Source organism: Olea europaea, chromosome 2 (genome assembly GCF_002742605.1).
Source record: "Olea europaea var. sylvestris chromosome 2, O_europaea_v1, whole genome shotgun sequence".
Taxonomy (NCBI): domain Eukaryota; kingdom Viridiplantae; phylum Streptophyta; class Magnoliopsida; order Lamiales; family Oleaceae; genus Olea; species Olea europaea.
Genome location: NC_036238.1, coordinates 23,351,779 through 23,367,039, shown reverse-complemented (window position 1 = coordinate 23,367,039; position 15,261 = coordinate 23,351,779). Strand labels below are relative to the sequence as shown.

Genomic DNA, 15,261 nt, shown 5'->3' with positions numbered 1-15,261 from the left:
GGGCTTTCTTTGTCCTTAATGTGTCGAGGATAGTTCCTCTTGGGTCAGAATTATAACGTGCACAAGACGTGCCGGACGTGCACGAGGCATGTCAGATTTGTGCATGAAGCATGTCTGGAAAATGTCTCTTAAATGTTGGAAACTTAAAATATTATATACAATAAGAGGTGTCAAGTAGTGTGTTGACACGCATTCTAGAGTATCCGATGAGTGATGGTGTCCAACATGCGTCCGTGCTATAGATTATAAAACTCACCTTTCTAATATCTGAAGAGTATGCCTATGCCTTCTCTGGGGAAATTTTGCTGTGATGGCCTCCCAAGCTTTTTCCTGATAACAAATTACTATAGATGACACCAATTAATCATGGCAGATGTGAGAAGCTTCTATCATCATGGCTATCATCAAGAAAAACCAATAACCTAATGAATCACAGTTCAGTAGCTCCTGAGCTACTGACAACACCAAGTTTTCATAGATAATTGAAGACATTGGCTTTTGCTTTCTCTAAGACACTTCCTAGATGCACAAGCATTTCACAAGATTGGTAGGACTTGGTTATCTGTGTTGCACACCATATTTTTATACAAGCTGAGAAATCTCAACATAAATCAACCCACATATCAATCATAAAGACAAAAGAGGTTCTAGGAGGACAATTGTAAACAGCACTCTAAACAAAATAACTGTGCATTTGACTAAAAAAAAAAAAAAAACTGTGAAGCATGTACCATTCCATACCTGTGCGTATTGAAATGAAAACCATTTATGATCCAAACTCAATCATCCATTCTTTTATGGCACTCAAATAAATTGCTATTCCATCAACTTCAGATGTCCCAGAACCACTTGAAGATGAATGATTTGTTATTGGGGGTCAAAAATGTACTCAGATCCATCATCAGATTCATTGGAAGGAGCTCCAGTGAAATCATCCATGAGCAGAGTTATACAATGCCCAGTTGTGAAGCGTGCTTGGGGAAAGTCATCTACATAACAATTATAAATACCACTATCAAAGATTACATATCTGTTTCTTGGTTGAAATTCTTATAACAGACAAGCAATGGATAGTAATCTGCAATTTAATCTTAATGTAATATATTCTTGACAAGCAAGCTGAATCCTTGTTTTTCTCCTGCTTCAACGAGCTCCAATACTCTTCTTCATTCAACAATCCTGCCAGCTTTAAATCTTCATTCAACAATCCAGATTGAATCATTTTGTTTTCTGTCACTTATTTCAGGACCAATTCCTAACGAAGATCTAGGCTGAGCTTGTGTAAGATCCTCTTGCCTGCAACTATCATCTCGAAGTGCAGCAAGGACAGGTAGTTCCATAAATTTATTATCACTCTTCTTTGATGTCTCATCCAAATGGAAGAACTGTATAAATGAACCCACCCTGAGAAAGTATAAAATTCTTGATTGACGCAACATTAGATAAGCATTTCTGCCCTCTCAATGCACACAAAACAGCACAAGCAGCTCGTCCAGACTTAAGTAAGGAACAAAAGATGTTAATTTTTGTAAACCTCAACACAAGCACTGGTTGGCATATAACATTTTAACTACTCGAGGGTTTAATACAATCATAATCTGCAATTTTAGTCAACAGCCATATAACTGGATATCCTTCATATCCAGAGAGACCCCATTCTTCTATGCATCCAAAGCCATCGAATCTAACCCCCTTTGTTTTTTCTTTCTTAGCAATATCCTTTAGAGGCAAGATTAAACCAGAGACATAAAGATTACCAACTTCCAGTGTCAAAAGGCAGTTTCCCATCCGCATCGTGAAAGATGACTCTACAAGGTCATCCATCTTCCCCTCCAGCATTCAGACGAAGGGAAACAATCTCTTCCTCCACATGAAAATTCTTTCTCGTTTCAATTACTGAAGACTATTTGGATATATGAAGAGATTTCTCCTTGAAATCTGAGCAGGAAGTAGCTCGTTTTGACATTTTACGTGGACTTGTGAGACCATCCGTATATGCAAAATTTACCTTGTTCTTCATATTCTTATCCCCTGTAACAAAATTACAATCATCAGGTCCAGAAACAACGAAAGATATATCAAGAAAAGTGTAATGACAAACTATATATCAGAAAGAGGACCAACTATTTTCAAATTGAAAGTCATGTTTCCATATTTGACCCCAATGTTTGCACAGGTAAAGAAGAAGCCAAGATCTGAAGAATGTGAAGATGAAGTAAATTTAAGAAAATAAGAGAGGTATATCAATCCTGGTCCACTGATGAAGGAATTCAATAAATAGTAAAAACAGAAGTTAGTGATGGTCGATGATCATAATTATAAGGACAAGGATATCGAACCTGAAACAGTACAATGCAATAAATCAATAGTCAATTTGTAGACAATCTGATGATGTTCACAGCGAATTCAAGATAGGAACCATCATCACACAGAGAAAAATAGAAACCGACAATTTCAAAATGATGCTTCCCCTTATCAGTAGAAAGTCAGCAAATGAGTCGTAGAAAAACCATTTTAATATTCCAAAAGAAACACTGGGAGTTCAAAACTTCAAATGTTATTTATCTCAGACCCTGAAGTGATACAGGAAGAATTAATCTGTAAATTGCACATGAGTAATAATTCACAAATACAAATTCACAGTAGGACCTGGCAAAACATCTAATTTAAACTGCACCTTTTATTTACAACAGTTGGAATGTTTATTGGAGGAGCATGGTTTCTTCAAAACACCAATTGTCATAAAAGGCCAATTACGAAATTAACGGGAAACAAAATCATATTTTATTCTTAGGTTCTCAAGCTATAAAATCTGTTAACAGAAATATAGATATTCCACATATATAATAATTATAAAGTACAGTTAAATACTGTCCACTTTATGCCAAATCTTTTCAAATGCTAGGAATCATACCTGTGTATAAAAGACTGAAAAGGTCTATTAACTTTAATAGTTTAAGCATATAATAAACTCATTCTGAAACTGTTACAGTTTCAATCGGTCTTGCTTAACAATATCTTTTTCTTCTTTGTGATATAATCTAACACTTTTTAAGGTTATGAATGGCATTTGTAATTGTCCAATAGCATTTTTTTCTAATGGGGATAACAGAACCTTTGACGAGATGAGATATCATATCTCAAAAATAAAGGAAACTTTTATCTTTTGTCAGTAACTTTTGGCAAGATGGAGACAATATACAGCATACGCTTTCAAATGGTCATGTGGGAGACAAAACGACCTTTTCCTAGGAGTATGGCGTGGGTTACTTCAGCGCCATAGCGCCTGTTACTCGAACATTGGCTCCAGGCATTTTCTCTACACATTCTTACCCTGAAAAAGTAGGGGCACCTTACGTTCTTGAGCCAATAACCAGTTTTTGGCTAACCTAGCCTCCTCCGTCCCTCGGGACCAACAAGGGATAGTACAAGAATATTTACATGTTGTCCATCGACTACGCCTTTTGGCTTGATCTTAGGCCATGACTCACCCTCCGTGGATGATCCTTGTGGAGGAACCCTTAGGTTTTCGGGGCATTGGATTCTCACCAATATTTGCGTTACTCAAGATGACATTCTCGCTTCCACTTCGTCCACCACCGCTCACGCAGGGGCTTCCTTCTAAGGCGAAATTCTCCCTTACTTTTGTATTTTACATCCCATAGCTTCAACAAGTATTGATTCGTCAATGAAGTCACATGAAAGCAATGCTTAAAAAGGATCGTGTCTTCAGTATCACTCGTTTTTTGAAAAATCGGGTTATATGTTTGCACATACCTTTTCTTAAAAAAAGCATTCGAGAATAATGTCTTGGTGCACACCTTACATGCGGCTCTCAAAACTAGCACCTTGATGCCATTTGTCAAGGCAGCACATGCTTTGATGCATAAGCCTCAAGGCCGTTGAGGTGTGCATCAAGACATTATTCTCGAATGCTTTTTTTAAGAAAAGGTATGTGCAAACATATAACCCGATTTTTCAAAAAACGAGTTCTTGATGCCATTTGTCAAGGCAGCACATGCTTTGATGCATAAGCCTCAAGGCCGTTGAGGTGTGTGCTCTCCTTTACTTGTTCATTAATTACGTCAACTTTTTTGGCTAGATATCTGTAGCCTAGGGTTTTCGAGTTTCTTCACAAGTCACAACTCGAACTTGAAAACTTAAAAAAGGAAAAATAAAAAATAAAAAAATCCAGAAGAATCAGGGAAGAGAGCAAGCAAAGTGTGTGCTAGCCTCCTATAGTTTAAGTGCCACAAACCACTCTCCTCAATAAAGTTGCAACTTTCGGCGACAAATGGCTAGTGATGAAACCCAAAACATGCGACTTCAATCTTTTCTTTCATTCCTAATAATTGTTATATGATGCATTTTCAAGTTGGTTTATGATTTTTTACTAACATACAAAAACAACTAACTAAACCTATTCCCCATAAAATTTTGGTTAGCTACATGAATCCTTCTATGTTATTCTTTGTTCACTTGACTACATGGTTTATTACCCAAAAAAAAAAATAAATAAATAAAAATCTTTTTTTATTGGTTTATGTTGAGACTTACACCTCTCCTCAAAAAGGTGGAATACCTCTGCACTCAATTGAGCATTTTCAAACATTTGCATATTAGTTGTTCAAACAAGGAAAGATATGTATTTTGCTTATAAACTAGAGAAATTTCAACCAAGTTTGACATAAGAATCTAACACGACAGCCATAATTGTCCATTAAGCTTAGACAATATACATAAAGTGTTGGAAACATTTGCTCACGGAATGGGCCTAAATGCAATCTACCTGCCAGGTGGACGTCGTATCTAGTGATTCTTGGTCGTAAAATAAGTCCAGCATCTCCGTATTGCCATTTTTGGAAATGAGTTATTTTTGATATCTACTTTACATATACCAAAGAACTCTGAGAATACTATTTTTTATGTTGACGACATAATTAAACATATCAAAACCTAACGTAAATGAACGCATGGTCAACGGACATGATATTCACATTTACTACTTTTATCCATTAATTATCCATGTTACTAACATAATCCATCATGAATTCGGAAACATACTAAATTACTAATCGAGTAAAAAGCATAGTAAAATAGAAATAATTATTCTAAGATCTAAACTTTTATCAGGTTGAAGTTAATGACTAGGAATCAAAACAATAAAATAAAATTTAAATTTAACTAATAACTCGAACTTTTGTCAAATTCAAGTTTCACATTACACCTTCCCGGATCTAGGCTAAAATTCTTCTAAATACTTCCTCAAGAAATTCAATAAATAAATCAAAACAACAGATGAAAAACATTAATTACCAAAAGCAACTAGATCTAACATCCTAAACTTCACATACATAATCAAGAAACCTAAAATGATTGCTATTAGTGATCTAGGCACAAAATCAAGGTTGTTGTACAACATGAAGCAGAAATAGTATCTTGCTTTCGCATTTTCCCTCAGCGTCAAATTCTATGCACAGAAAGAAGAATCAAATGCATACGCAACATATATATATAAAGCAGAAAGCGGCATCTCAGATTCTCAATGAAGCGAGAAAACCTACCAGAATCTTCTATGTAAAATCTGTTGGGATTGAGATAAATTGAGATTATTGCAATTTGAGATGGATTTTTTTAATTAAAATTTAAGGAATTTATCGAGAAAGCAACAAGGCGGGAAGGCGTTTAATATATTTGTTTTTGTCGCAGGTCTTCATTGATTAATATAGAGGAAAAATTACTTTCCCCCCTTTTTAACTACTAAAATTATTTTCTCCTATTTTGACATTTGTTTCATTTATTTTTTTCCCTTGAGTTTTATATTTTTCAAAATGAAAGGTGAATAGTACTTGTAAATTTATTAAATATAAGGTTAAAATTAATGTTCGATATCAAAGTGTTGATATAACTTGAAGGAGTGTCTATTTATATGTATGTTTTGAACATGCATCACTGATATATTTATAAGTGTTGTTCCATTCGTGAATGTTGAGTGCGAAAATCATCTTTTAAAAAGTTGTCAAAATGAGATACATATAATCATCTCTCAATCTCGATCCACATGTTTAGCTACACTAGTTACATTGCACATCTGATTTTTACTCATTACTCGACAATTTTGGCAACGCTCATCCAACATCACGAAAATATGTGAGGTCCATATCCATACTTGAGACTTGACCACCTTAGTAACTATACTAGGTTTGAGATACATGTTTGAGTGCACATGAACTTAAACTGTCGACCTTTGTTGTAGTGATTTCTCAGATTAGCCTTATACAATCGAGTTTACATCACAACTTCCATTAGGCAATCATTAAACTCATTGTTTGTACATATTTGTGAATCTACATAACATGTCAAATGAAGAAGAAGAGCGTGAATCAATCCATGCGAGTTTCACATTAGATTTTTACACTTGCGTACATATCGAACTTTAAAGGGTTGTGCCAGCCAAAAGCGAAATGACATGACCATTGCTCGGCTCAGTCCAAGGGCAGTGTTGTGGATCAGCTCGTCCGAAGAGAGGCCATATTGGATTCTCGGGTGTTCTGGCAGCCAGCTGTAGGCTTCTTTTTAAGTTTCTTTTATTTTATTATATCAGAAAAGTAACAAAATAAACTAAAAAGGACGGCCAGGTCTAGTGACCCCGACAGGCACAGGCATAGGCCGTGCTCGCAGAGAGAGGAGGGGGACGCGGGACGCCTGGCCGAACCAATTGACACCCCCTAGTCCAAAACAAAGCTTGTTCATTAGTTTTTTGATGGGTATAGCTTGTTCATTAGTGAAGAAAGGAGAATCTGAGTCGCCATCTGCTTGATCCATTTTACCTCTGATCGTAGTAGACTGAAGACTTGCACGAGTAGACAGTTACAGATAAAACTTGGTACTGATTTTCTGCTCAAAATACAGCATTCTTGCATGTCTAATACAAATATTTATGGTGATAACCGATAACCCCATAAGAAAAAAGCCGAAAGCTTGGTAACCAGGATGCATACGATGCAGAACATAGTATCACCTCCATGCAAGTTAATTTCCATAGTAATCGAATTCGATCTTCATTAAGTTCCTCGAGCCTTCTCCAAGTCGGGAAGATCTGCAATGCGGAGGAAATGTGTATATAAGAAACTAGGAGCTGCAATAATTCCTTAATAATTCTATTCTGTTTTAATTTCGTTTAGTTTCTTTATAAATTTCATGGATAGAAATGAATGATAATCTAAGCATTCATTAATAAATAATTTCGTCCCACGAGAATTATGAAATAAACTAAGGGCAACTTACAAAAATACCCTTAAAATTAAGAGTGTTTTCAAAAATCATATGAAAACTTTTTGGAAGTAAAAAATACTGTATAAAATTAAAAAAGTGACACAATGTCACTTTTTTATTAAAAAATTACATACATTGTCACTTTTATTAAAATATGATGTTTGTCACTAAAAATGTGATAGAATTTCAAAAAGATGATTGAAAAAATTATGGCAAACAGTTATTAAAAAAAAAAAAAGTGACAAAACTTTTTTAAAAAGTGAGAATTACTCAAAGAAGTGACGGAAACTTAAGAAAAATGCAAATTTAAAAAAGTGACACAAATTTAAAAAATTACACTGATTGAAAAAGTGAGAAGGCATAGAAATCAAACGTTAAATGTCACTTTTTTTTATTAAAAAATGACATACAATATCACTTTTATTTAATAGTGATGTTTGCCATTAAAAAAGTGATAAAAAATCAATAATGCGACTGAAGAAAAGTGATAAGTATTAAAAAAAGTGACAAAAATTTTAAAAAGTGACCGAAATTTAAATGCAAACAAAATTCTTATCTTAAAAAACAATCACATAGTGACCGTATACATGAGCATGTATCACTTTTGTCAAACACTTGAAAAGTGATAAACATTCAAAAAAAATGACACCTTTAAAAAAGTGACACAAAAATGAAATAAACTTTAAAAAGTGACGTAAGTGTAAAAAAAAAAAAAGTGACAAAAACCCAAGAAAAGTGATATAAAATGTTGTAGTATACTAATTTATGTGTGAGAAAATATGGTTTTTGAATTTATTCCTTATTTTAAGTTTCCTTTCATTTAAAACCCTCTCATGCCAATTCAATAATTTAGCCCTTGTTTGAGCCTTATTTTGAAGAGAAAATGCATTTTTAAATAGTAAATTTTTGAAGAACGTGTAGTTAGAAAATATCTCAACCTGCTATAAATTTTCTTATTTCAGGTAGCAAACTATATCAAAAAGAGAAAAATCTGATGCATCCAAGAGCAGTAAAATGGAAAGAACCAATTGATCGCCAAGAAGCATGAAGAAGTGCATCAGCTTACCCATTAATTAAGTGAGAGTGTGTATTTCATAGCCCTGATTTCTTAATAGACCCCACTAAGTTTTGCATCAGCCACAGAGAAAAGCCATACCCAAGAACTAAAAGGAAAGCAGCAACCCTACATAACAGCTTTTGCGTTTAAAGCATCCCAATCCCAATACAAACAACCAACCCACGTAACAACATATATTAGTCTTCACTCTGCCCCCCAGACAAACCCAATTCTTCACTTCCCCTATCCTTTTTCAACACTCAAGTCAAGCCTCACGCTAACATCACTTTCATTTTCCCTATCGTAGATTCAAACACAATTGCATTTATCATCATTTCTTTTTATAGTTCCTCATAAGCTTCAAGCACGCCAACAAGAACAAGCGATGCTCACAATAGTTACCAAGGCAGTTTACAAACTCCTTATGAAAACTATAAAATGACTAAAGACTTAAAATGTAAATTTCGAGTATTATTAAGTTCAAGAAGGTAGAGGAAATAAATAATCATTTGCAGCTTTCCAACTTCTATTAACAGGGCCAGAACTTCCTTGCTAAATTTCCTTCTATCACTTGTATTTACACAAAACAAAAAGGGAACTTGGAAGGTGTGAAAATTTCTAGAAGGCATAGCATCACATACAAATATCGAAACCAGAAAGTCAATTTCCCAACAAGGAACTAAAAATAAAATGTAAACACGAGGGGAAACTTAATTGACACTCCTCTCCTGCAGTTAATGCTACCTTAGGTTTATAAGATGTTGAAGAAATTTTGTTCTTTGAAGATGGTTCTTCATCAATATTTTTTCTTCTTCAACTTTCGCTGGCCACTGTAGAAATAGGAGTTGGAGTCGACGACGGCGTTGGAGTGAATAAGTCGAAATCGGACACAAATTTTTGAATTTTGATCGGAACGTCTTGTGGTTTCAACAATTTGAAGTTTTTAGGGTCAGTGTTTAAGATCTCCACGAAATGAGAAGGAGAAAATTGAAGGCAAACAGAGACGGAGGAAGATGGAGATGAAATTGATAGAAAAAACGAAGATTTCAGATTGAGGTTTCTCGGAGTTGGGGAAATCGCCTCTGGAGTGGAGTGTTTCTAAGGAGGATAAGTGGGTTTCTATGGGGTCACTTTAGGTTGGAGTTTTAGTTAATGGTTTAGGATATGATAGGATGTAATTATTACTTGATTAAAATGTTTAATTAGTTTAAAAGGTATTAATCAAAATACTTATTTTTATGGGGTACTGGGCCTAATTTCCTCATAAACTAATGTTCCTGTAAACAACTATAATGCAGCAAAAAAATTGCAAGATGAAATCCATTAGAAATGGCCACATAAAATCATATAAGCCCAACCAGGATACCATATCAACCACATAGCAATTGGCTACCATATTAGCATGTTTGGCTAAAGCTTATAAGTAAAAGAAACTTTCTGTTTCCAAATATGTTAATTACTTTACTGGTTTTTTTTACTTATTTATATAAAATTAGTTACTTTTTGAAATTAATTTTTGCCTGTCAAAATAAGAAACCTACTTATTTTCGAGTTTTACCAGTAAAAAATTTATCTATTTTGTGTAAGTTTTCTTATAATTAAACTTTTTAAGCATCATATTCGAGTAAGAACTGTGCAGTAAAGGAAATTTCAACTCACACAGCATCCCTTCATCATCACTGCTCTCATCCTCTTCACCGGCATTCTGGAACAGAAGAACATTTATGCTATATTAATAAATAATAAGCATTCCTACTGTCACTACATGGAAATATTTGACAACAGAAAAGGAGGTTCAAATTACCACACAGTCATCGTCAGAAACCAGATTTGCTGCAAGGACCAAAAAGTTGTGTCAAACACAACAAATTATGCGCAAAAATTATCTAAAATCTTATGCCACAGGCCCATGAATGTATGATCTCGAATTGCTGTAATATGATGGTGGTTGGTCACATGCTTGGCGTAAATGTACTGTACAAAGATGACGACCTATTGAGAATATATTACATAGTCGCGTTTTTCATTGTATATTACAGATGATAATGGATTGAGCCCAACAAAATCTTTAATATTTTTAACATGATCAGAATCAGAAAAGGGTCATTGAAGTTTTTCCAATCTTCACAAGGCAAGTAAATTTATATAAAGAGACTTCAATCATATAAATCAAATATTAATTGATGTCTTAAAAAGTGGAATGCCATTCTATTTGAGAAATTATATTGTAGAAGTGAAAAGTATTGCAATAAATCAAGCTCCTAAAATTGTGTATATTCGCAAAGATTTTTTTAGTAAATCGAATTTCTTCAAAAAAGGAAAAATAGCAAAACTTCAAACAAAAAAGTAAAATAATTGAAAGTAAGAGCGGCCATATGTACTCTCTTTACATTTATTTTTTAATCAAAAAAATGATTAAAAAAAAATCAATTACTCTAATTTTTTTCTTTTGTTCTAATTTTCACAATAATTATTTCGAGAGTAGTATCAGAAGTGCAAGGCACAAAAACCATTAGTTCTACATAATCAGCGGTCTTTCAAATATACTAATTTTCAATTATTTTTTATGCCACATCAGTAGGCATATAATTATTGGTCCCAAACAAGTGGAAAATCCAAAAGAATTATGAGCATGGAGATATGTTCTCCTTATAATGCAATGATGTAGAATTTCTTTGCTAAATACTTCTACGGAAAAAATAAAACCCACTCTCCAGTCCTGCCGCAAAACGCATAACTTCAGAAGAGGAGAGATCATTAACAAACTAATGAATGTGTTAAAATCATCCAAACGAGATTATGAAAGAAAGTTTCAATAGTGAAAGGATTTATGTATATAATGCACACAGAGAGGAAGCACAATTCAACTTTAGGATCTACCAAAAATTTATTTGTCAGTAAGTCCATTTTTGGGGAAAAAAGTGCAATTGCATGCAAAAACCATCAAGAAAAGTAAAATACAAACACTGTAAGATATAGAATGAACTTACAGTCCGACTCTTCATCGTCCTCGTCGCACCATTTATTCCAATCAACCTTAATGTATGGAGCAGGCTTTTCTTCAGACTTCAACAATCTTTTCCACCATCCCTTTTGCTCTTTCTTAATAGAGCATAGTATATTCCTTAACCCAATTTTTGTCTTACACTGCATTATAAGTAACCCCCATGCATGAATAGAAGAATAGACAACCTTCTTTCTAGGTAAGTTTGACAAGTTAATTCCCTAAATGGTCACTGAACCTTTCTTAAAGTTCCGACGGGATCACTGAACTTAAAAATTGCCCCTGTTAGTTACTTAACTTTGAAAATTCATACCAGTACCACATCCATCATTGCATAAACAACGCTTGCAAAATTGGAAGGATTTGAAGATGTTGAGCATGAGCCTACAGGTACATGACCCTTTTTTTAACAAATCATCCATTGCATATTTAGGTTTTTTTTTAATGACTGAATGTAGAGCTTTTCGAAATCTGAATTTCACAGATTTTATGAGTTGGATTATTATAGTTTCTAACTAATTATAGCATGATTTATGTAAAAATCTGATTTATAGTTTCCAAATGCGTGCCACATAAGCCTTACCATTAGACATGTCATCAAATCCTTCCAATTTTACAAGCATCATTTACGCAGTAATGGATGGGGTACCAATTTTCAAAGGTAAGTGACTAACAGGAGTAATTTTTAAGTTCAGTAACCCCGTGGAACCTTTTAAGAAAAGTTCAATGACCATTTAGGGAAAAGCCGTAAATGAAAAATAACATGAAAAGGATGATTGCTCAAAATTATCAGGCATAACAGTAAGACCTATGGGAACAATTTTCAAAATACTGATAACTTAAAACTAGAGGTTGCCTACATTTTACTTCTCAGAACAATTAGAAGTTCTGACAAAAAAAAAAAGACTAAGGACAAGAATGATCCATAATTTACTCAGGCATGTGAGCTAAGAAATTGTAAGCACAGCATATGTTCTAGAGACTGATATTCGAGTACAGAAGTTCTTTTCTTTTGTTAGTTGGTACTATTTTGCTAGGATAAAGGAAATCCAAATATGTCAAACAAGCAAACTCAATTTCCACTTACGCTATCGCAATAAATCCAGAGAAGAAGCCCCATTAAAAATGAGTTCCTTTCAATTTGCAAAAAGTTACAAGCCAACTTCCCAATGTTGTCTCCACATACTTCACACCTACTTTTTCTGGCAAGTAATTGAAACATTTAACAAGCACTTAGAGACAAGAAACACAAAAAGTCCTTCATAAACATTCTTAACCTTAGGAACAATGTTATCATAAATTTCTCGATAGGTGCATATAGAGGAAAATTTGCAAGTGTATGGTTCCAGGGGACGGAGGCATGGCAATGAAGGAACTTTTACCTCTTGTAGCTAAAGGATTAAGGGCAAGTGAAAAGGAAAATCAAACTCTAATAGAAAGAGATCTACCCCATGCTACAAATTCAGCATTCTGTAAAGTTATGGATAGACAAAATGTCATGGTTCCCATTGGGGTGTATGGACACCTCAATCACACATCGGAAGTATGAACTTCTTTTGTGTGGTTTATATAGGCTTGGGTTCTCTAACCTTAACGACTAGCTTTGTCTGACTCTTCCAAGTTCTATGACAATGCTATCAGAGTAGGCATCATGTCTTCTAATCTCAGTTACCACTTAGAGTGTATGGGCACTTGCTCGACGTGGACGCCGAGTCGGAAGTATGGTGGTTTGTCATGGTTTTCATTGGAGTGTATAGGCACCTAAATCCTACATCGGAAGTATGGACTTTTTTTGTGTGGTTTATATAGGCCTGGTTTCTCCAACCTTAATGGCAAGCTTGTGGGGTCTGACTCTTCCAAGTTTTATGGCACAAAACGAACAACTCGTGATCACAACTCATTTAATTTATTTCCTCTACTTCAATCATAACCCAGAGAAAAAAACACTTGCACACTTCATCAACTACGTCACGAGTCATAGGCAATTAATTTCTCAATTTTGAAGGGTCTAGTACATCATATAATAGAGATAAAACATCATAGCTACAAAAAATTTTCCTGAAAAATGAACTTCTTACTTCATGAGGTAGATTATAAAGATTCTGACAAAAATTTAAACTGCCATTTCAGTTGAGTCACATAACATCTTAGCCCAACTTTACATTTTAAAAGAAATCAAACAGCATGTCTAATTACTGTCCACTGATATCAACTTCTTGAAATGACGGAAAAATAAAATAATATAATAATAATAATTGGCCCCAAATCTTTAACAAAATCGAGTTAATACTGAAACAAACTCGTCATTGACTCCAAATCTTAACACAGCATCAAGTTAATATGCAAACAACATATTGACTTACTAAAAAAATTCAGACGTTATTTAAGCACTCACTTAGACAACTCATATTAAACTCATATTTTTTTTTATCTAGATTCTCCAACCTTAATCCCTTAATTCATTAGATTAATTAAAACTGAGATCTTGAGTTCCTATTTATTTCCCACAATTGGAATTTCCTATACATTTATTGATGTTTTAATGTATTTGTTGCATTATATTCTTTCAGATCCAATTTCATGTCAAACAACGGAGAGATACAACATTTATCAAAATTTGAATTCAAAAACCAAAATTGAACAAAAAATATCGGATCATATAAAAAACAGATAACTAATTACAAAAAAGTCTTAGATAGAAAAAGGGGACCTCAGGAACAATATTCCCATAGAGTTGGAGAGTGAAATTAAAGTCTCCACCATTGACCCCAACAGCAGAAAAGGCGAAAATCCCTTCAGCCTCGCATTTTATAGAAATGTTCTTGGCATCCGGCAGAGAAATGGTCAGGTAAACCTTGTCTGACCGCTGTGCCCACAGAACCTCTGGCTGCTTACTAAAAAAAATAATAAAAAAAAAAAATCATTCATTATCACTTAAAAAAGAAAAAAAAAGGAAGGATAAAGAAAAAAAAGAAAAAGGCATTGGACTAATGGCTTATTTAAGAGAAAAATAGTTGCATATTTATTTGCACCTCATAGTTTTGTAGAACGATTTGTTGTTCTTGAGATTTATTGTTTATACCAGAAGAGGAAGAGACTATGTAGTAGAATTGAGAGAGGAGAGAATATGGGAAACGCTTTTAGCAATGGGGAATTTATTTTGGAAAATTATATATTTGGTAGCAGTATATTATATTGGCTTATTTGCACAAATGGTCACAACTTAAAGCCCTTGTGTAGAATCAGGACATATTCTTTCAATCATTGACTGGCATCCTCAGGTGAAGGTTTAGGTATAGAAATAATCCTTTTCATCATATGACTAGGAGTGGGAAAAATTTACCAAAACCATTGGGTCGAATCAAAATCGGATCAAAACTTGCTAGTTCGATCGATTTTACTCGAATTTTATTTGATTCTACCCTAAAGTATAAAGAAAATGAAAATGATATTGGATATTTTTTTCAAAACTCATTCAAATCGATAGTTAACTATTTCCCTGTTTGATGTCTATTAAAAAAGAGTACTTTTAGGAAAATAAGTTTCGTAATAGTGGTTTTTAGAAATGGAAATTTTTTTGGATTAACATACAAATTTTTTTGGTGGAAATTTGTGGTTAAAAATGAGTTTAAAAAAAATGGAGAATGGTAGACAATCATGTGTTGTAAATGGTAAGTTTATTAGGGTTTATTGGTGAATAGCACATTTACCTATGCAATCCTAGAAATTATTACCGCTGTATCCTTGATTTTTATCTATAAATATAGAGATTTGGTTCTTAATAAAATACACACGAATCTAAAGACTTCTCTCTATTTTCTTCTTTTTTTTTTCTTTTTTCACAATACGTTATCAATCAATAGCTTAATTTTCTAAAGTTTAGTAAATGTGATATTTTTTATAAGTATAAATATTGATCACATGT

General features: G+C 33.7%; 1 protein-coding gene and 1 long non-coding RNA gene across 4 annotated transcripts in view; both read right to left on the bottom strand.

The window, feature by feature from the left end:
• Window positions 1-5,703, bottom strand: part of LOC111367331 — an 8,823-nt gene extending 3,120 nt beyond the window's left edge. The window contains exons 1-3 of one of the 2 annotated variants that reach the window (XR_002697794.1): window positions 5,565-5,703; window positions 742-2,031; window positions 257-344 (exon numbers count right to left, since the gene is read on the bottom strand). This is a non-coding gene — a long non-coding RNA (uncharacterized LOC111367331). Of the gene's footprint in view, window positions 1-256; window positions 345-741; window positions 2,032-2,124; window positions 3,492-5,564 lie in introns of those variants that run through there. The other variant, XR_002697796.1, reaches the window with a different exon arrangement.
• Window positions 5,704-6,729: 1,026 nt separating this feature from the next.
• On the bottom strand, window positions 6,730-14,476 carry LOC111367319 (uncharacterized protein At3g03773). 2 transcript variants are annotated; one of them, XM_022988141.1, is made up of 7 exons: window positions 14,369-14,476; window positions 14,047-14,230; window positions 12,424-12,538; window positions 11,323-11,479; window positions 10,137-10,165; window positions 9,992-10,037; window positions 6,730-7,099 (listed from the first exon to the last, which is right to left on the bottom strand). In XM_022988141.1, exons 2-7 carry the CDS (start codon window positions 14,097-14,099, stop codon window positions 7,065-7,067), a joined length of 435 nt encoding a protein of 144 aa, XP_022843909.1. In that variant the 5' UTR covers window positions 14,100-14,230; window positions 14,369-14,476; the 3' UTR covers window positions 6,730-7,064. The 2 variants fall into 2 exon arrangements, with proteins under 2 accessions (XP_022843909.1, XP_022843901.1); XM_022988133.1 differs by lacking the exon at window positions 12,424-12,538.
• Between the last annotated feature and the right edge of the window lie 785 nt (window positions 14,477-15,261).

What these genes read in the sequence shown, in the direction of transcription:
- LOC111367319 (XM_022988133.1), bottom strand. An exon ending in ATGGGAATATTGTTCCTGAG is followed by an intron (nt 11,480 to 14,046) that starts GTCCCCTTTTTC and finishes CTTATAATGCAG; the next exon opens with TGTAAGACAAAAATTGGGTT. An exon ending in GGACGATGAAGAGTCGGACT is followed by an intron (nt 10,166 to 11,322) that starts GTAAGTTCATTC and finishes TGGTCCTTGCAG; the next exon opens with CAAATCTGGTTTCTGACGAT.